This window comes from Merops nubicus, unplaced genomic scaffold, assembly GCF_000691845.1.
Source record: "Merops nubicus isolate BGI_N331 unplaced genomic scaffold, ASM69184v1 scaffold810, whole genome shotgun sequence".
NCBI lineage: Eukaryota > Metazoa > Chordata > Aves > Coraciiformes > Meropidae > Merops > Merops nubicus.
In genome coordinates, this window is record NW_008584591.1 from 9,585 (window position 1) to 31,237 (window position 21,653).

A 21,653-nucleotide genomic window follows, 5' to 3' on the forward strand; every position below is an offset into this window, starting at 1 on the left:
AAGAGACTCCTTGTCTGAGAGGTGCAAAAATCACCATGAAATGTATTAACACAATGTGAAGCAAACGTACATTAAATAGTTTCCTGGCACATCAGATTTTCAAGTGAATTTTATAACATTTACATATTTAATGAAATGATTCACCTAACACAATATGAAGCAAACGTACATTAAATAGTTTCATTTCCTGGCACATCAGATTTTCAAGTGAATTTTATAACATTTACATATTTAATGAAATGATTCACCTATCATTGTGAAAAAGAGTTCTTTATTTCAAGTTTATATTAACTATAAATATCTAAGGACAGGGAGGATGCTCTTCAAGTTGCTGTGCCTGACTGCCCCATCCTTTATGTCTTCTGCTCTTTGCCTTTTGGGGAAAACATGACGGCGTAAGGCTGGCGGCGTTTTGGGCGTTGGCAGGGGGCAAGATCCTCTTTGATATACCCTTAAATAAGAACAAATCTGAGGTAAGAAATACAATATAAATACAATTCTGTCTAGAGGGCATTCTTATTCATGAAGGATTTGTCCAACCTGGAAGAAAAAGCCCAACATGAACCCTCTGCAGTGGATATTTAACCAGGAGGAACGTGATGAGAGCTTCACGAGCAAATTTAACATCTGTCCCCCACAGTGAGTGGGGGAGATCTGAAGTTCTGAACACTTTTGTTTGAAATACATCTATTTCTTGAAAACACAGCTTCAAATTTAAATGAACTTGACTCAGTTTATCTTGGTTAAGCAGCAGGATTTGCACTACAAAGTTCTGGAAGCCCCTAAAAATCCAGGCTCCCTGCTCTGAAAGATGAAGGATGATACCAGAGGAGAACACTGTGATGTCACTGCCATCAGGGGGCTTGGCTTCAACAGTGCTTTTGTGTATATTTCACTTTATTGTGATTATTAAAGCTGATTTAGTTTTGTTTTCCAATCAAGTCTCTCTCTGACTCCATTTGGGAAGTCACATATGCACCACTAAAGATCTAAGTAACTCAAAGAGATTAAAGCTAGTTTAGTTTTGTTTTCCAATCCATGAGTCTCTCTCTGACTCCATTTGGGAAGTCACATATGCACCACTAAAGATCTAAGTAACTCAAAGAGTTCACACAGGGCTCCTCACCTCAGAGCTCCACAGCTTCTGAAGAAATCTACAGCACTACAAACTCATTTTTACACCAAGCTCGAGGATTCAGAAGAGTTGTTTAGGAAAGAAGAGTCTTCTGTGTGAAAAGGAGTCAAAAAAACCCTCAGCTTTCCACTGTCACCAACAAGCAGGGCTCCCCTATTAAAAACTACATGGAAAGTCAAGATAATGGCTGCTGGTAAGTAAACAGACCCCAAAACAGAGTGAGAAAAGCTGCTTTGTGAAGTAAAGAACTTCAGAGAACCAAAAAAAATGAGCTTTAAAAAGAGCTTTGTAAGCCTTTTTTTTGCACAAACCTCTTTCCACACAAGTTTGGGTAGAAGGAAATCCAACCTCCCAGAAGTTTTCAGGAGTGTTTGGGGGAATGTAGCGAAACCTGTGTCTGGAACAGGAAGCCAGTTTCTTTTCTCTCTCTTCTTCTGGAATGTCTGCATAATACTACATGGGATGGGGGAAAAAAAAAAGTAAGTTAACAAATTCATACATAGAGAGCAAGTGCTTTAAACAATGACACTGTTAATTGCTGTTTATTAACACAGTTATCTACCAATAATGGTGAGGGGAGAGCCAAGAGCAGGGATTTTTTACCCCCATGACAAACACACAGCCATTATCTTAAAAGCTCACTGAATTTACAGACTAAGTACACCCTCATGCTGGCAAATTTGTTAGCTTTATAACTTTTAACATGCCACAGGCACAAAGTTTAGCTGTGTGTCCAATCACTTGTGTCAACAGACTGATGGATTTTACAGAGCTAAGCAGGACAGGTGTTGAAGTAGATGGGAATTTGCTAATAAAGTGTCAGCTCATATCTACAGATAAAACAGAAAAGTGAAAAAACACAGTAAAACCCCCCCAATATGTTGCAGAATCATTTCCAATGTCTGAATTTACTAAATAGCAAACTTAAGGCAAAACGCTTCCTACTTTATTACTTAAATGAGGAGTAAGAGCTAGTTTAATGAGCTGATGGAAAGTGGGGCTCCAGCTGGGCAGTCTCTAGAGCACACAGTAAATTTGCTGTCTGCTCCTTCACCCCTGCCAGCTGTACTGGGGGCTGCAACAAGAAAAGTATAAACACCCTCCAAACTGTTTTCCTGGGTGTTCCCATGAGTGGCATCCTAGAAAGAACAGGGTTCTTCCATGCAGCTTTCTGCTCTTTGTGATTCTAGTTAGCATGTCCTGGAAACACCAGTTTTCCAAGTGAATGTACTGTTTGATTCAAGTCATAATTTGTATTGCACAAGAACCCTGACCCTCATCAAAGGGCTAAACAAATTCTACTGAAATAAGAGTGTTACCCCTCAAAAAGACAAACTTTGTGAAGAATAACACTTGTACCCTGCACCTCAGATTGCTTGTCTGGTACACAGCACAGAAGAAACTGTTCCATAGGTAATATTCAGGAATGGTTACAACCATTCTCTAGCAAAATGCTCCTCAAAATGTCTTGTGTGTAAGCCCAGGATGCCCCCACACTCTTTACAGCAGATCCCCTTTCAGTCATGGAACAGGGAGACAGTTTGGGTTTGAGGTATTTTCATTAATTATAAGAAACTTGTGTAAGGCAAAGAGATTAATAGCTGAGTCTTATTTAGGGGTAATTAGCAGTACACCTTATGTTTGCCCTTTGAACAGCCTGGAATTTTAGAAAACAGCCTGCAGTGTGCTGCCTTTTTTTTTTTAAATGCTTGTGATTGGTGAGGAGCATTTATGGATCAAACAATGAAAAATACAGAAGTTTCCTAGAAATAGAAAATAAAAATAATCAAGCTATGTATTCAAAAGAAATTGTACATTAACTTGGTTTATTTTGGCTTCTTTAGAAATCTGCCAAAGAATGAGGAAGTTACATGAAGAGCAAAAAACTCTCAGCTGTTTTCTAGACTGCTCTCACTCTCCACAGCATTTTCAACCCCTGCAGAACATCTCAGCTAGGCTCTTCCATGTGTGAAAAGATAAACCCAACCTCACCCTGCAGGGCCCTCACTGAAAGAGAACTGTTTACAGAACTCCACAGTTTGCAGTCCCAGAAGGAAAACAAACCCTTAAAATGCTGCTCTCATTACTTCAGCACAAAGTTACTTACAGAGCAATTTCTGTCAGCTAAATGTCTATAAAACATACCTGGGACTAAGTCTCCAGCTTCTCACAGTGTAGCTAAGCTCAGTAACAACACTAACAACTGTTACAAGCTACCAGCAATTCCTGCATGCAATCTCTGCCACTTCCCAAATATTTCCTTGACTCTGGAGCCTTTTAAACCCATATGACTAAGAAGCAAACCAAGACTTTTAAAGCATCATTTATGCTTTGTCTAACACTCCCTTCTTCCAGGGGCATTTCATTCAAAGCTTTTTTTTTCCCAAATATTTCCTTGACTCTGGAGCCTTTTAAACCCATATGACTAAGAAGCAAACCAAGACTTTTTTTAAAGCATCATTTATGCTTTGTCTAACACTCCCTTCTTCCAGGGGCATTTCATTCAAAGCTATTTTTTTTTCCTTTTCCAACATCTTGTTTTCTTTCAACTTTTTTTGCTTTTCCAACATCTTGTTTTCTTTCAACTCAAACATAGCTTTGAGAATGGTATTTATAGTTGACTGTAAAACTTAATTATTTGCATTTAATGAGTTTTACCCAAGCTATTTTTTCAGGATTGGGTTTTTGTTAAAAATACACTCTAACAAATTTCTTCAGCTAAGTAAATGTGACTTAACTATAAAGGGAATAGCAAGAGAATCTGTTAAAAATGATGGTTCTCTCCAGGTGTGGAAAGTGAGTGAAATGATTCCAGAGAACCCATCATTATTCAGTCATTAATCCACACTTCTGGCGAGTCCTAATGTGTTAGATAATTGCCTAATTAACTCCAGTCTGAAAGTCTAGTAATGGCCAAATGAAATATGTCTTTATTACACATGTAATTACTCCAATATTTTATCTCTAAACCAAGTAATTTAAGCCACATAACATAAAACAAGGGAAAAAATCAAGCTATATCTATATATAGGTAATATAGGACATAAACTGACTTATTCTAGTACCTGTAAATTTCAGTAGAGGTTCTGAACTAAAATTTAGAAACTTGTAATCATTATTGGACAAGCTAAAGTATTTTTTATTAACACAAATCTTACTGGAACCATGATATAAGAAGTTCCTCTCACACAGATACACAAAAAAGATTAAGCCTAAGTCATAGGCAGTTACTACAGTTCAACCAACCGGCCCCAAATGGTACAACAGGTTTTGTAAACACACACTTCTCTGCAATGATTAATAATTAGATCCATAATTAGAACAGCACTTTATCCCTTAGACACCAGCAGAATTAGGAGAGTGGAAGACTGATCAAATCTGAAAGCACTACTTACTATTTCACATTCTTTACAAGTATGGCCAAGCAATTTCCTTCTTTCTTCTTTTTTTCGAATAACCTCAATATGAGGGAAATCTAGCACAGTATTCTTCCTGAAAGACAAACCCCAAAACTGTTTTGCACAACAATAAATTTAATTTTTACTTTTACATATTTGGAAATTTCCAGTTTTTAGGACAGAATGAAGGGTAGCCACAAGAAAAGATAAGGAAATGCCTGCAAAACCCAATCACACTGCATTTCACAGCTGAACAGGACAATTTTTGTAGCTAAAGGATTCCAGGATTTTAGAAATGTATCATCTTTTACATAACCAGAGGTGGGTCTCTCATTATTATGGCTTTTCATAGTGTGAAAGTAATTACTAGCTCAAAATTACTCAAATATTCTAGAAGAGATCTAGATTTTGTCTGATTTCTGCAAGAGGAATGTATGTGAGTTGAAGAACAGAACAATTCTTTTCAACACACATGCTCACAAACACTACACAGGTTTTCCTCTACATAGAAAACATACTCAGAGGTAAAAAAGAAGCTCCCAACTGTTTACCTGAAGGGCTTGGTATCATTATGGAAGGAAGTTTCAGACTAGCAGTGATGATTGATTACACAGAAAAGCAGCAGAGGAAGCACTAAGAGGTACAGTTGTTAAACATTACTCGTTTATTGCCTACAGGAAGGGGCAAAAATGCCAGAGAAGGAGAGGTTTTTATTTGTACAAGCAACCCATAGGCTCTTTACTCATTAACTCATGCCTGTAAGAAACAACATGGATTACAAAATACTGCATTCAATAAAATTATAAAAAGCAGAAGAGACAATCCCTTCCCTTCAGCAAACACGATGGACAGACATCCCAATGTGTTTAACCCCCCTGGCTTTTATCTAGGGCTTCTGTTAAATGCAGGAGATCTTTTACCTGTGCATCTTCAGCCACAAACATGCACAAACATATTTGTTTTCTGGAAGAACAATTTCCCTATAGGGAGGATATAAAGAGCCTTAAAATGCCCACACAGAACAAACTCAATTACCTCTCGTCACTTTTGAAATACGGCTCCACAAAAGCTTTCTGCTTGGCTTTGTCTTGCTTGTCCTCGTGTTCTGTAAATACACATGCAAAATTACATGTCACAGAAGGTTAACAGACTGCCTGGAGAAGCATCTGTAAAATTATTAGTCAGCTATTAAAATTTTTAAACTGTCTGAGACAACAGATATTTAAAAATCACATAGAATCGATCGAATCAGCAATCAAAAAGCATGACTGGAGTATAAGGACAACAGCAGTGAGACAAGTGGAAAAGATCAGCAGTACAGCAAAGCAAAGGCTGCTTAAAATACAAAATACTGCAATATCTTCAACAGAACCTATGACAGGGAAAAGAAAGGAAGCAAGGAATCAGCAGCCAAAAGTGGTGCTTCCTGTAAGTCCCTTTGCTGTACAGCTCCTATGCCAACTGCCATTGCATGTCCCCTATTTCTGTGGTGGCTAAATGGAATAACATAAAGTAATATGAAAATTATTCTGGTATGTCTTTACAATGAATAATTTTTCCAATGAATTTATATAAAATGAAGTGATGGTTTATTTGGCACAATTGTTCCTAGAGAACAGTCTGATTGCAAATCGACTTTTGTAGCTTAACCAGACTAATAAAGACAAAACAAATCATATCCCACTCTTCAGTTTCTTGCTTGCTGCTGTTATTCCTTTATCCTGCTCTTCACCATGAAGAGTCTCTTTCTCATCACATGCTGGAGGATTATCTTCTGGCAGGCAGGACTCATACTCTTCATGAGTTGTCCGATCAAACATCTCTGTTAAGGTGTCAGGCATTTTCTTTTCTGCTCCTGTTATAAAAAGACATTCAAATCAGTCTCTCAACAATCTAAGTCAAAAAGTGTATCTGAATGTGTATCAAAAGAACAAACATCTGCCTCTTGCTCCAGCACTAACTCAACATCAGCTGTATGTTTATTCTTTCTGCAGTGTCTCTGTCAGCGTTTCAACTATGGCCAATGCTCATTTATTTTTCATAGATATTTTGATCCCATTTCTAAAATATGACTAGTTACTAAATCACTTTGATGCTACTTCTAATATTAATGCAGCTCTTTTCCTTGCAGTTCTGGAGTTATCTAAGCAGAAGGAAATAGTTCCTGTGGGTAGGAGATAAACTATGGAAACGTCATCAAGTTGCAACAGCTTAAAAACCCAAACCCACAGCATTAAAAGTCCCTGCCCTGCAGCCATGATTCACCACACAGCACACATGAAATGTGACAGGAGCATGTTTAGATTTATAGTAAATACACTAGTTCTGTTTATATGTCATTAAAAGTGAAATTAGTCTTCCCATACCAAGTCTGATATGATTACATAGCAAAGCTTCAAAGCTGTTTGTTGGAAGGGTGATTGTTGCAGGGGAGATGAGAACTGTTTTTTTTATATAGAGAGTTTTTAGCTCTTTAAGCACTTTAAGAGCACAGCTACTGGCTCCATCTCAGCACAAATCCTACCATTTTCTTAAGCTATGTTAGAAAAAAACCAACCTCCACCACTGATTCTGCTAGGAAACAAACTGCTCCTCACAGCCTTCAAAAATACACCAGTGCTTTGTACTGCAAACCATTTTCTACTGTGTAAATACAGGGAGGGGCAAAAAAAGCATCCTTTACTCTCCCCCTCCCTCCAAAAAAGGCAAACCAATGGACAAAGAGATGTCTTACTTGGACTGCTTTCCAGGTTTTGCTCCTGCTGTTTCATTTTTAATAGCACACTTTCACTGACATATGTATAATCCATATCCACAACCTCCCCTCTGACTCTTGACTGAGAACCATCCTAAAAAAAAAAGACAGCAAAGATGACAATTGCACTCAAAAGCAACTGGTGTGGTCAATGTCCCTGCTGTGTATCTGAAACACTTTCACAACAGTTACTGGCAACTTTCTGGACACTCCATTTTTCTTTCTCCTCTGCAGTAACATCTGTGTGATAAAGACACAAAATCTAGGTAAGATTATAACATGTTTGGAAATTAAAACATAAAAAAAATATTCATCTGGTGGATTTTATCACTTGATGGGCAAGAAGTGCCTTAAGCTTTTCATGTTATATTCTACAAAGACAAAAAATAACAATGAAGCATACAGAAATTAAAAACTGGTTAAATTAATAGATTTTAAGATAGCCTTTAAGTCAGACAACAGAAATAGACTTCAGGAAAATTCTCAGAGACCCTACTAATCAACCTGCAACCCCCTCAAAGAAAGGCAATAGACATTTGCACTTAGTTTCTATCACCTAACTATGAAGGGATAACACAATATAAAGGTAATAAAGAGTTATCACAGTGAATATCTTCACAGAAGAAAATTATGAGATTCAGAACTTTATTTTGTCTTAAAAGAAACCCTGAACCACCCCCAAATGCATCAGTTTCATACTGAGCAGCCATCTGGCTGAGTTTATCAAGCACAACTAGGCACTGGAAATTTTTTAGGACAACTGTAGGTACTATGGAACAACAAACACTCCAGGAGTGCAAGCAAGTATCAAATGAGCTGAATTTAGATTTCTGTTAGAAGTGGTGTGGATATGACCAGAATAAAGGCCATGATGTTACTTTTGGAGGCTCTTTTCAGTCTCACAGAACATGCAGACTTGTAATAAAAGATTACCTTTGTATCAATCACAGTAATGTCCATTTTGTACTGTGAAAGGTCAGCTCCTGGGTCCATGCTCCACTGCAGATTTTCTAAAGGTTTATCTTTCAGGTCTGGATGCACAAAATATGAGAAAAAAAAGACAAATCATCAGAATCAAATTCTGCCAACAGCATCCTGTTGCATTTAAATTATAAGTCAGCTCTCCTTTTATCAATTCATCTTTGGTTTTAGGGATGGATTTTTCTGAAACAATGAACATGCTCAAAGTTAGAAAAAGATCTTGAAGTGGTTTTGTCCTTTGTGTTTGTATAAAATACTCCTGCAGGTAAAAATCTCTGTACTGTGTAAATCAGATGGCATGAAGAGTGAATAGAAGACATATTAGACAATAATAGATTGATAAGAACACAAAGATCAGGTCTTAGAATACAAAAGAGTACAGAAGTGTCTGGTCATTGTCCCAGAGATGGCTCTTGATTTACCTGTCAAGTAGAGGTTTAGATTCCATGCTACATGGCCACACCAAGGACTGGGATTTTTTTTTTTAATTTCATAATGAAAGTATTTCTTTGTAAAATAAGCAGTGTAACCACTCAGCTAAGCAGTACAGAAGCAGTGATCCTACAATGCCAGTTTGAAAAATAAGTTTTTTGCACTGGGACTACTTAATAGGAAAGAAGGTACAACTTCTAGGAAGAGTATTTGGCAGAATCTTATGAAAGGTATAAATTTCTTGAACAGATCATCAGGAATAATGAAAAATATGAATGAAAAGACTTAGCCTTACACTTCAGTACAGTTTGCATTTGATATAGTTTAAAAGCAAACTTCCTGAGATTTTATTTCAGTATCTGTTATTCATATGCAGTGAGCAACAACACAAAATAAATGACAAAGAACAAGGTTCTGAGCCTGTTGAGTTTGCAGCTGAATACCAAGGATATATTTACTATACAGTGGCAAAAGAATGCCAGGAAGATACAGACTGAAAGTGCTGGGGGTGATCTTGAGAAGTCCTTAACAGAATGAGACTGAGAAGCAGAACAGAGCAAGTGTCTAAAAAGTGGAAGACAAGATATAAAAACTTCATCCAACCACAGCACAGGCTGGGGGAGTGAGGAGCACAAAGGGGCAAGAAAATGATCATTTTCATCAGGTTACCTTGCTCATTTTGCAGTGCTTTATTTTTTGATAGTCTACAAGGGTTTGGTTGAAGCACAGATGCTGGTTCAGACTCTCCATGTCCTGTCCTTGTTTTCTTTCTATTTGGTACATGGCCACTGGCAACCTAACAACATATTGCAATTTTACTATTTCCCAAAACTCAAACATAATATTTCAAAGGAGAAGATGGCAAAAACAAGTCAGAAAAGCATACCATGACATCATCAAAAAGCTGCTCTGTCTCTGCAGAACTTGGCAGTGGTGCAATTTTAAAGGGAGGAACTTCTTCTTTCATTTGGATCTGGGTTTTCTTATCTGGGAAGGTTTTGCCCAGCACTGCCTCTGGGAGGTAGGACTCCTCCTGGAAACCTCTGCCAAGCAAACAGTTCTCACCGCTGGCGTTTTGAACGGGTGCCGACCCTTCAGGAAGGGGCTTCCCTAGGTGTGAAAAGATGTCGTGCAGAGTCACCTGTTTCAGTCTGTTCCTGCAGGTGTCCTCACCTCCCTGTCTCCTCTCCTGGCAGCGGGTCCCAGCGAAGCGGTCGGAGAGGTCCAGGGGCTTGTCAGCCGCCTGCTCCCCGCTGAGCTGCTGAGCCCCTGGGCGGCAGGGCTCCGCGTTCTCCTTGTTGAAGGATGTTTTTTCACAGCTGATTCCATGCTCATCTTCAGCTTTCTTCCTCTTAGCACACCTGCCTTCGAGCTGCTTCAGGTGTATGAGAAGGAAGTCGCTCTTGACTGCCTCATTTTTAGCTCCACAAGCGTTCCCAGCACAGGTCACAGCCTCGTTCGTCTGCTTCTTCACCACCATCTGCCTGTTGCTGGAGGCCTGGCTGATAACTGAGCTGATCTCTGTTCCAAGATTCAGTGGTGCTACAAAAGCAACATCTTCAGATTTTGGTCGACTTTTATGAGATCTGGAACAGGCAGGGTTGTTGAAGATGTTGGGTTTAAGATTGGGTTTCAATCCTGAATCTAAAACGCAAGGGGCGTGACTCGTGCTTGACTTGTTCTTCATGCTGCTGGAGGCTCCAAAAACAGGAGAAGCTGCCTGAGAATCCCAGTCAACGTGTGGTGGGGTGCTCTGAGATGCATCTGAAAGACTGAATACAATGAGGGATGAGATTTTTTTCTGATGTACACAGGGGACTGGAAGGAGAGAAAAGGACAGACAAAAATTTTAAGTTTCAGCCAGTGATGTGCTAGTTTAGTAGTAACTGAAAGCAGAAGGAAAAAGAAAAGGGACATTTTTGGTCTAGAAGTACTGCTGCACTTAGAGCTGTGGAAGGTAAACAAAGCACAGACCTTGCCCTTCACGTGAGTATGGTGTGAAATTCTGTCCCACACTGAGCTGAGAACCAAGGACAGAGTTAAGCCTGACTAGGAATCTCTTCTACCAAAGGACTCCCCACCCTTCAGTGCAGTGGAACTGAGGAAAGTGGGACTGGTTGTGAGAACAGTCTGTCTAGGTTCTTGTATAGATCTTAGAACCATGATAAGAGATTCTTCTGCAAGAGAAGGAAAAATGTGCAACCTTCTTTCAGGTGCTCTTGGTTTTTACTTGTCACCAATGAAACATACATTTAAGATGCCAGCTCCAGATTCCTTAGCAGCAGGTTTGTGGCCCTCAGAAGATAACTTGTACTAACAAGAAGGGACTGAGTACACAGAAAGCCCAAATCAGAAGTTTGAGCATGAAGTAAAAGTAAACAGTTGTTTGCTTCTCATGTTATTTACTTGAAAGAAGCCCATATAATATGAAAATATTTATTTCCATGTCTGTACTTTTAAAGCAAACTGCTGTGAGGTTTTAAATTCTGCTATAATCAGAACTTCATGTAAGCCTGCTTCAAATAATTTTATTACAACCAAGTGGAAACACACCCTAAATTGTTGTCATCATTTCTTGCTTCAGAAGCTTGATGCTTTCTTGAGTCTTCAGACTGCATGCTCTCTGGGGCCTGGCTCACAACAGGATTAGTGCAGGGAGGACTCAGTACACTTTGGGACTCCTTGCAAGGGGTGATGGAAAACAAAGAAAGGAAATGTGAGAAGCTATTAGAATTAAAAACTTGAAATATGCTAGGCTTGCACATAAGCACTCTGAAGACCCATTCAAACTGAACAATTCAAAACGCTCAAAAATAATAGAAGTTAAAAGAGGAATGAAATTTTGGCCAACAACTTTAAAGAATTCTTATGGAAATCAAAATTTTTCATCACTGAGATGCAGCACACACACACAAAAAGGCTGCAAATGATAATTTTCACTGCAGTTACCCATCAAAATCATCAAATCATCTCACCAGTCTCAGCACCAAATCATCTTTTTTAGTGTCTTAGACTTGATTACTCCCCAAAATGAGTCTGACAGACCTAAGGATTTAGTCCACTGTCTTCCTCAAACCAGAAAGTTAAATACCCCACAGGACCTGCACCCCTACCCCCCTCCCCACCCCCTGGACAGGTGAGCACACATCTATCTCTTCTTGCTACAGCAATTCTGGAATGAGTAAGCAAAAGCAAACCTCAGTGAGCTCTCTGGAACTTGGAATACTTTTGCAGGTTTTAATGCAGCAAGAAAAAAGGCAAGCTGATTGTGTAAGAAATTTGGGCATACTACTTACAGATTCCTCTTGAACACCAAGTCCAATTGTTTCTGCCACGACTGCAGCCAAGTTAAAGGATGGCTTTGGAACAGAGTAGCCTCCCATCCTTGGTTTGTCTTTATGAGTAGAAAGAAACTCACAGTAAGTTACATACACATTATTGTACCCTCTGCACAAGTGGAGTAAGATACTAACAAAGAACTAAAAAGATCACAAATCAAAATCAGTAACTATGAAAACAGTTTGACCTGTGTCAATAAAAATTGTGATCTAGGAGTGGTAAGTGGAGAAGGGGGCAAAAGAAGAATTTCTGATGAGAGCTAATTGCTCTGTCACCACAGAGAAATGTGTTTATAATCTGAGCACAGCCCTCCAAAATTAAAACACAGACAAGTCAGTGGAAAAGCTGCTTTTCAAACTGCAGGTCCAAGGCATGAATAGTCTGAGAAGAGCATGTGGAACAGTGGTAATGTATATTTATAGTAAAACACTTGTGTTGCAGATTTCCTAGGTGACACAATCATTCATCCTGGTTTTATTATGAAAATAAAAAGATGAGCTTCCCTTCTTTTAGTGGTTTAACATAACTCAGCTTCTTAAACTGGGGCAAGGTAATATGATGGGAAAGGACAAGATCTACAACCAGCACAACCCTGACTTCACAAATGATTGCAAAATGCTGATTCTTGCAGTCATTTATAGTTAAGTACTTCACAGAAAAAAAAAAAAATAAGGGTCAGAAAGTTCCTGTCAAAGAACTATTTATGGAGAAGGACTTAAGACTTAAAGACTTGTATGAATTCACAACTGAAGAAAGGGAATAACTTACACAAGTCCTTCTAAATGTTACATATTCATGTCAGACAGTAAATGCAATTCTCAGAATATTTCATCTCCTGTACCACTGGAAAATCAGATGTAAGATAATTGGATAAGTTACCTAAGAGATATTTGCTATCTATAGTACATAAACTGTAAGTAAGAGACACACTGAGCTTCTATTTCTTCTGTTTTTCCCTTCCATTTCTTGACTCTAAGCCCTGATGCTGTGGCAGACATTTCCAGACAGGCATTCAGCTGCAGTTCTGTGGTTAAACATACTATCCTTTTTCTGGCTCCTCTGTTCCAAGATGTTTTACAATATTTTTGCCTTCTGCTCAGTGGAGTTAGAACTAAATCTGTTCATACACTTACTTGGTACAGGGGAGAGTTGTGGGTCACAGGTGTCTGCCACTAGTACCTCTTCTCCATGGTGACTGTTCACTTGTGTGGAATACAGTGGAATTTTTCCAAACTCTAGGAGAAGATGGAGAAACACTTTCACCTGGTGAAATGAGCCATCCTGTTGTGATAATTTAGTGTAGATACAGATGATGATCCTGATCTTAAAAGCACTTGAATGCAAGTTTTGCTATGTCAGCAGATGTAGTGATCTAATGACACTAATGTTTAGTCTTGAAAAGAGGCTTTTAGTCAAGACTTGTATTTAGATGTATTCATATATTATTTAAAATCCATTTTTATTTCACAAGATAAATGAACAAATTAAAAGTACCTGGATTGCCTATCATATTTCCTGTGTTTCATTAAAATACAAGCACAAAGTCCCTTATTGGACACAAATATTTCTTATGGTTAAACTACTTTAGAGCTATTTCTACAACACTACAGAACAAACTTTGGAAATTAAATGCACATTATACTTAGCACAAAAAAAAATGCAAACAGTGTATCACTACCAAAAAAAGAAAGATCATGCAGATGCTGGAAGCAGATCTCAATCAGTTTCAGTAATATTATTTCAATAGCAGAGTAATTGCTGAATGTGGCAAAATACCTATTTCACTCTCCACTAGGTGGGGATACAGGGCTATGCTGAGCCAAACCTTATTTTTTCCTTAGTTTACAGCTACAGGAGAGATAAGGGCTGGAAAACTGTTGTATTTGTATGTGCATGTGGATGAAGAGAAGTAGGAGGCTTTGAGCATATCACTGATATAACAGTTATTGCTAAAGATGTTTTTTCCTCTGACTCATGTATCACAAATGGAAAAAAAGCCAAACCCAAACTCCCACAAAAGATTTTTTATTTTTAGCTCTCACCCTTTGCAATCAAACTTACACATAACCTTTTCATTTAGCCCTTAAAAAGATCCTTTCAAATTAATTTAAAAACCCCCAAAGCCAACTCTTACCACTGTTGCTGTCTGCAAGCTCCATGTCTGGGGGCACGTGCTCCGTGTATCGGACGTGCCTGTTCTCCTTCTTCCTTCTCATACGACTCACCACAGAAAATGTAGAAGTCAGAACTGGAGAATCTGGGATAACACCTTCTTCTAATTCCAGTGCTTGCTGCCTTCGCTCCCTGGAGATCAAATCAGATGGTCAAATAAAACCATTTCATCTCAGCAAACAATCACTTGATCCAGAGAAGCAGCCATGTAGAAAACTGAAGCCTAACACAGCACACAACCCCAGCTCTTCACATCTGAAGACATTTAACTGCTGCACTGTGGAAGAGTTTTTCCCTGGAAGAAGCTGTATTAGTTCAGTTTAGCTAGTACTTCACAAGGGCACTGCTACCTGTCATGTGGGGGCAGTGAGAAGTGGAAGAAGCAGCCAAAGACAAGCACAAGGAAATCTAACTCAGACATCTCTCTGCAGTAGCACGTTTTCTTACGACTCTGAAGAGAAAACCTGGCCCAAAAGATCATTTCCTAACTGTAAAAAGGAGGAGGTATGGCTTTGATCTCAGGGAAGAACAGGAAATATGGAGCTGTTTCTGTACACATCAAAATGAACCAGGAGAACACATACCAAGTAAGTTAATGACAAGCTGTAGAAACTGCCTAGCTTGAGACAAAAAGCATTTTGCTCTGAAGTCTTGATGAATTCTGTTGGGTGATTTTCTAATTCCTCTCCTCTAGCACATTTACAAAACAAGCACCCTAACTGGAGAACTGTATCATCTACTAACAACATCTTAAAAAACAAATAAAAACAAACAGCAAAACAACATACACCTCAAGTTACTCTGCAAATTAGAGTTAGCTGGTAAGAGTTCTCTTTAAATTTCCTGATACATGTGGCCTTGTATGCCAAATTAGCCTACTAGAAATGTTTCTCTACTTGCTGTACAAGAGGTATGACCTACATAGCACCACAAAACCCCCCAAATTAAGAAGTTGCCATGCATACTATGCATGACAAATGTTGCCATGATTCAGAAATATAATTTCTGAAAATATAATTTCACATCAAGGGCCAGAAACAATCTATTACCTCACATCTACACAATGATGTTACCTTGATCTCAGCTGTTCACTCTAAATAAAGCAACATGACTCCAGTTCAAGCCAAACCACCACAGGCAGCAGCTCTGCTGCAAACAGCAGGGCCATCTTTGTTAATCACTGTTTATCCACTCCACTCTGCACTCAGATGAAAAGCTGATATTATATTCCCAGACATTATTACTAAGGAATGGGAAGGAGAGAGGGGGGAATATATAAAAAAAAATTCAAAACTTACTCCAACTCCTTCTGCAACTGCTGGAACTGTTCAGTTATTTTTTTATTTTCATCCTGCAAGTTGTTCTTTTCATTCACTACAATTGAAAAAAAAAGGGAAAAAAAAAGAATGAACACATGATAACACCATACCATAACTAATTTTGTCAGGTCCTTTGAGGGAACAGAACCAACTCTAAACAGTAATGCCATAGACCCTCTCCATGGCTTACCAAAATAAATTTTCAAGCTGGTCATTAAAAAGGTTCTGAAGTGAAGTTTTAGAACAGATAAATGTGTCACATCATAATATTAGTTGTACACAATCATTAATTGCTTTTGTCTGTGGACATACAAAGACACTGTGTCACAGAGATGAATGAATTGCTCACTCAGCTCCAGGGACAAAATTGCTTCTCTAAGTTGAAGACAGCCCATGAAGAATAATTAGAATTTGGTTTTAGCCACCAAAGTGACCAGATAATTGGAGAGAATGAAAAAATCCAAATTCTTAAAATTCAGTTAAGTATTTTTGAATTTAAGACAGATGACTCAGAATTTTTTTTCCTTAATATCCAGTTCATTCTGGCTGTACTTCACACAGGCTTATTGCATCACTCTCAGCCTTTTTTCCACTGTCTCAAACTATTGTAAGGAGCTCCTGACTTCTCTGCTCACTTTAACTTTTATTTTCTTTCTGTTATTTTTTATTTTACCTCTGGATTATTCTTGACTCTTCTTTTTTCCTGGTTGCAGGAAGCACTCATAGATCTCAGCCCAAACTCATGGGAAACTGCTGTTCTGTCAGACAGTGTTCAAGAAGATTTGTACTTAAGACTCACTTTGATCTTTAAAGCTCAGAGCTTTATTTAAAGATTGGTTGTAGGCTGTTTGTTGTTAATCATTAAATGCAAGGATTCAGAATATTTTAATATCAATATTCAATATTAAAAGTCCTTGAAAAAATTATGTATTTTATATTAGGACAGAATCTAATACTGCTACAATTTAATTAAACACTGAAAAGCTCCTTTTTGTGTCTGGAATTTCCCATATTTTACACATCACTGAATGTCTGCTTGCTCTTGATCAAGCAAGACAGCTAAATGAGACAAAATAATCAATTAATGGTCAAGATACCATTAACACTTTAAAATCCTGCCCTGTATTATTTAGCACTTTATACAACCAATCTTTCCAAACTCTCTTTAGGAAGAGATTTGTTGTGTTCTGCCTTCATGGCAACGTAGAACTAACAGTTTATTTTTCCCTGTCCCATATGCACAACTCCCTGAGTCCAAATTGAGCTGGCTACAGCCTGCCTGGTGTCAAGTGGCTTCAGAGGGTTATGTGAAGTTTGTGGGTTTATTGCTGTCAAAGTCCAAGGTAACTACAGGACCCAAGCTGGATCCAGGGAAGTTTTGTCTGAACTTGCCACTTTGTGATCACCAGTTACTTTTGAAGTCAGGGTTTCCTTAGGAAAGCTGGCAATCAGTCCTTCTGTGCCTTAGCTGGAGGAATAAACAGAAGTAGACACATTTTATCTAAAGTAGCTACTTTACACTGTAACATTTTCCACGTGAGCTCACTTTCAGTATCAGCACTTCAATCTGAGAAGGTGGGTCAAATGACTAGTAATTGGTATGTCACATATTTCCAGACTGCAGAGTTAAGTATCCCTTGACTCAACTTTTTAGGATCACTAAACACAACATATATAAATCATATTAAGTTACAGGAATTCATGAAGAACTAGATTACAAAAATATTAACGTTTGTCTTCAGATTAGTGGGTGAAACTCACTAAGCTCAGTGATGAGTTTGAGATTCTGCTGCCGGATGTTTTCAAACTCTTGTTGCTTCTTTCTCATATGTTCTTCAGTCACAGCACAGCGATCACACAGGCCTGCTCTCAACCTACAGTGAAATGAAGAGAAAAGCCCTTCTGTTAAGAAAATGTGGACACTGAAATGCCTCTTCGTAGTAGCTTATCTGACAGTATTTCCATCTCCTTGTATTAAGCCACTTCAAGCACTCCTTGTTCTCTGCAGTGGGAGTACTTCATCTGCTAAAGGGTTAGAAAAGTCCATCCACCCTGCAAATGTCTCTACTTATGTGGGGTGCAGCTTTATCCCTAACACTTTTTACCAAGAAACAGAGTTGAAAGCAAAATTTGAGTATCAGAGCTCTAAAATTCGAGGTAATACAGTAATGTGGGGAAATAATTTACTCTGAAATGACCTCCCGTTCCCTGAAAGCTTCTGAGAGCCTATCAGCAGCAAATTTAACATGCACTTCCAAAACAGGCATGATTTTTAAAGACAAAAAATTCAGCATTATTTCATATCTCTTGGTTTTGCTTTGCTAGACCAGATTAAACAGGAACAAATAAGAGGAAGACTGAGTGGGTCAAAAGGTGATCAGAATGTCAAAGTCCAAAAGAAAGCAAAGCCAGAACCTGTGATTAAATTTGTGAAACAGACAACTGGTAAAAAAAGCCCCCTTAAATCTGAGAGATTTCCTACCAAGTTACTTCATGAGTTTCAAATTATTAGTAGTTTTATGGGGTTTGTACTTGTATTACATCTTCCTTGGTACCAAATTTACCTCTAGAAAAAGAGATGGAAAAGACCATGCTTTAAAATGGCTGTTTCCCAAGCTGATCTATTTAACTTCTATTTATCTTAACCAAGCAAGCTAAACACTTTGAAAATAACAACACAACAGAAATTTAAGTCAGTCAAAAGAATCTAAATACTACACTTTTCTTTAAAATCCAGTACTTGGATTGTATTAGGACTGGTGCACTAAAAAAACCCCACCCAGACACCCAAACTGCAAAGTACCCAGAGCTACTCTGTGAAAGCAAACCACAACAAACCCAAAGCTAAGACACTCCTTTACCTGTCTTCTAAAACCTTGATAGTGTCATGAAGGGCTTTTTGCTGTTCTCTGAGCTGCTGGTTCTTGGTATAAAACTCTTCAAGCCTCTCTGCATCCCTAAAATTAAACACAGAAAAGAATTAGTTCTAGCTTTAAATTAGAGCTATTAGTTTTTCAGTGGAGAATTCTCTCTGGCACGTTTCTCTGGCATTCTTTGAAACAGAGATCATCAGCAGCACAACTATTAAGCTGAAGATAAATGAAGCATGTGTTTCTGATGAGTGGTAATTTAGCAGTGTCTGAGTGAGGAAAGGAGCAGCCAGTTTCTAATTCATATTGCAGTTAAGCTTCTGTCAATAAGGCTGGACAGGGAAATTAATTTTCACTAAAAGCTAAGCAGGTGAATCTGTAACATGACAATAACTTCTGAGGACTCATTCCTAGCTCTTCTTTTCACCACAGAACCCTTTGTATATTCCATGAAAGCAGTGTTTGCTTTCAGTGTGCCTGGATTATTTAAGGAAGCCATAAAATTGGCTCATTAAAAGCTGCTAAGCACACACACAACAGGAAATGAAAACATATTTACTATCTTGTTGATACAACTCTTTCAAACAGATGTACTTCTAAAATTACCTCTTTAAGACACAGCAGTCAAACATTTTTGTATTGCTGGTATCAGAGTCATACAATAAATCAACAACCACCAGTCACAAAGTGAATGGGACAGCCAGAAGCTTTTGCAGTGCACAATCACAGACATATTTATTAATTAGGAAATTGAAGTACTGGTATTTTATTATCCTTTGCTGCCACCCAGACCTTTTTCAGTGGCCTACCCAACATATAAAACAGTTACATGCAAAGAGCAGGAGGGAGCAGGTAAGACTGGGACCTTCACCTGGGGAGGACAGTGTGTTAGAAATTCAACTGAAGGCCCTTTCTTCTAAAATCCTTGCACACAACCAAACAAAAACTGAAACTTTTCTTTAGAAACAAACACCGTCCTGGAACTGATATGTTTATAATTACAGGAGAAAAGTTGTAACAAAAACCTACCAAAAGTTACAAGAGTTACAAAATTAAGTTACAAAGTGACAAGTATGTACTGTAGCACAATCCAATTATACCAGAAAACACAGAATGGTTACAAGATGAAATGGTTACAGGAAAAGGAAAGATGAATTCCACTACAGGGAACTGAATCCTGTGGAAACAACACCTTTGTTTCCCTCCCAAGCAGAAACAGAAGCACATCAGAGATTTTTAACAAATCTAACAGAATTATACTGTCTTCCAAAGTGGAAAAAGGTCAAACTATTTTTATTCTTCCTACACAGCACTTTATAAAGTGTAATTCCTACCAAAGGTCATACATAATATTAACATAATTAAACCTGAAGTAAAATTTAAACAAAGGATTACATTAGCATACCTCTTAACCATTTAATTAAATGTGGCTTCAGTCAGCAGAAGTGAAATAAAAGCTGATTTAATGCTGTAGAGACATATCATGGTTCTACCATACATATAAATCTTGTATTTCAGAGTTTTTGCCCAAATTAATTCTAATGAACAAGACTAAAAATTAGTAGCAGATAATGCCTGCAAAAGAGGTTACCTATGTCTTAAAAGAGAAGAATTGAGTGAAAATTAGCAGGTTATTACCAGAATCTTTACTGATTGACTCAGAGCTGAGTTAAGGGACAACAACCTGATACTAAGGGCAAATATGGAGCAAAACCAAAAAAAGTCTCTATAAAAACTTTCACTTCAGCTGAATTACTACAGTGAGTAGATTTTTGTACAAATCTGAAGGAAAAATCCAAGCAACCTCAATGGATCTTACAAGAATTAAGGGTTGTTAATGGTACTCAGGCTCTCCTTTAATAAATTAGATCTTTAGGGTGAGTACTTACAAGCATCTTTCTTTTTTCAACTTAGATATTTTCAGCTGTAAGCCTGAAAAGTGGAAAGAAGAAAACACATGTTACAGAATTCTGATTCAAAAACTTGAGTCAAACAATGAACTAACTCTCCTTTTCCCAATAACAGCTGAAAAAGAGGAGAAAAAAAAAAAAAAGTCACTTATTTGGACAGAAAATGGTTTATCCTGGACTTTTTGAGTATGTTCTACAGATAAACAATGAGCTAACTCTCCTTTTCTCAATAACAGCTGCAAAAGAGGAGAAAAAAAAGTCACTTATTTGGACAGAAAATGGTTTATCCTGGACTTTTTGAGTATGTTCTACAGATCTTGGAAGCAAATGATAGCTATTATGATCTCTGGGAAACAGGGACTTCTTAAACACAGATTCACACTTAACCAGGCATAAAAAAAGCTTTGTAAAAATAAAAAATAATTTACAAATGAATACCAAGCACTGTCCATATATTTTCATGGACTATGTCTACATCAGTGGCATAAAATATGTTCTGTGCACACATAAATACATAATACCACCCTTGAAATGTAGTGTCCAGCTACACTTGGTGGTGTAGTTGCTGCAAGTTGGGTGTAGTCAGCTACAAGTGGAGCTGAATCAAAAGATGCATTACAACACACAGCAATGAAGGAAATGTTAAAAAGAGATGATTTAGTGCTTTAAAGCACCCAGGACAACATCCTCTGTTGGAGTTATGCTACCAGACCCTCTCAAAGCTTCTTTGGAACCTCTAAAGCAGCTAATAGACTTCTCTTTTCTCTCCCCCACCACACTGGGCTGGAAACAGGTCAAAAAGGAGAGCTGCTTGCTGGAGAAGGTTCACTCTTCAGGCACTTGTAAAGTGGCAGGCCAGCCAGGGCCTCAGTGAACCCATGCCACAGACTGCTACAAGATGCCAGTGAGACATCCAGATAAAAACACACAGAGACTACTTTAAAAAATAATTAAAAAAGCATCTTCGGCAACACAGGAGATTTCTTTTATCTCTAAGTGCTCAGCACCTGTGAGACGTTCTGTTCTATCATGCAGATCAGCGGAGAAAGAGGGTTTATTTTTTTAAGTAGTTGCTATTCACCAAGTCAATTAGGCATCTGCAATTAGAAGCCCTCTAGAGCTGCTTTAGCCTGCTCCACGCCCCTGGGAAGGAATGAGGCCGCCCAACAATGGGCCTCCTGTATGAACAGGTACTCTGAGCACTGAGCAGTCAGGAGTGTAACCCCGGCAACCCGAGCCACAAAGGGAGGAGGCACTGCCCCAAGGGCCAGCGCCGTGCTGCGGGGAACACTATCTCCTCTCACCTGACCCCGGGGGGACCCAAACTGCTGCCCTAAAGGCT

General features: G+C 38.3%; 1 protein-coding gene across 1 annotated transcript; it reads right to left on the reverse strand.

Annotated features, from left to right (window-relative positions):
- Positions 1–266: 266 nt before the first annotated feature.
- Positions 267–20,333, reverse strand: RBBP8 (retinoblastoma binding protein 8; the record flags this gene model as incomplete). Its single annotated transcript, XM_008944537.1, has 17 exons — positions 267–451; positions 1,447–1,588; positions 4,531–4,627; positions 5,569–5,638; positions 6,218–6,388; positions 7,268–7,382; positions 8,222–8,319; positions 9,371–9,497; positions 9,588–10,473; positions 11,255–11,382; positions 11,998–12,095; positions 13,174–13,275; positions 14,175–14,344; positions 15,511–15,586; positions 17,293–17,405; positions 18,393–18,488; positions 20,291–20,333. Coding segments are annotated over 17 exons (2,630 nt in total), but the record flags the coding sequence as incomplete, so codon positions are not given.
- Between the last annotated feature and the right edge of the window lie 1,320 nt (positions 20,334–21,653).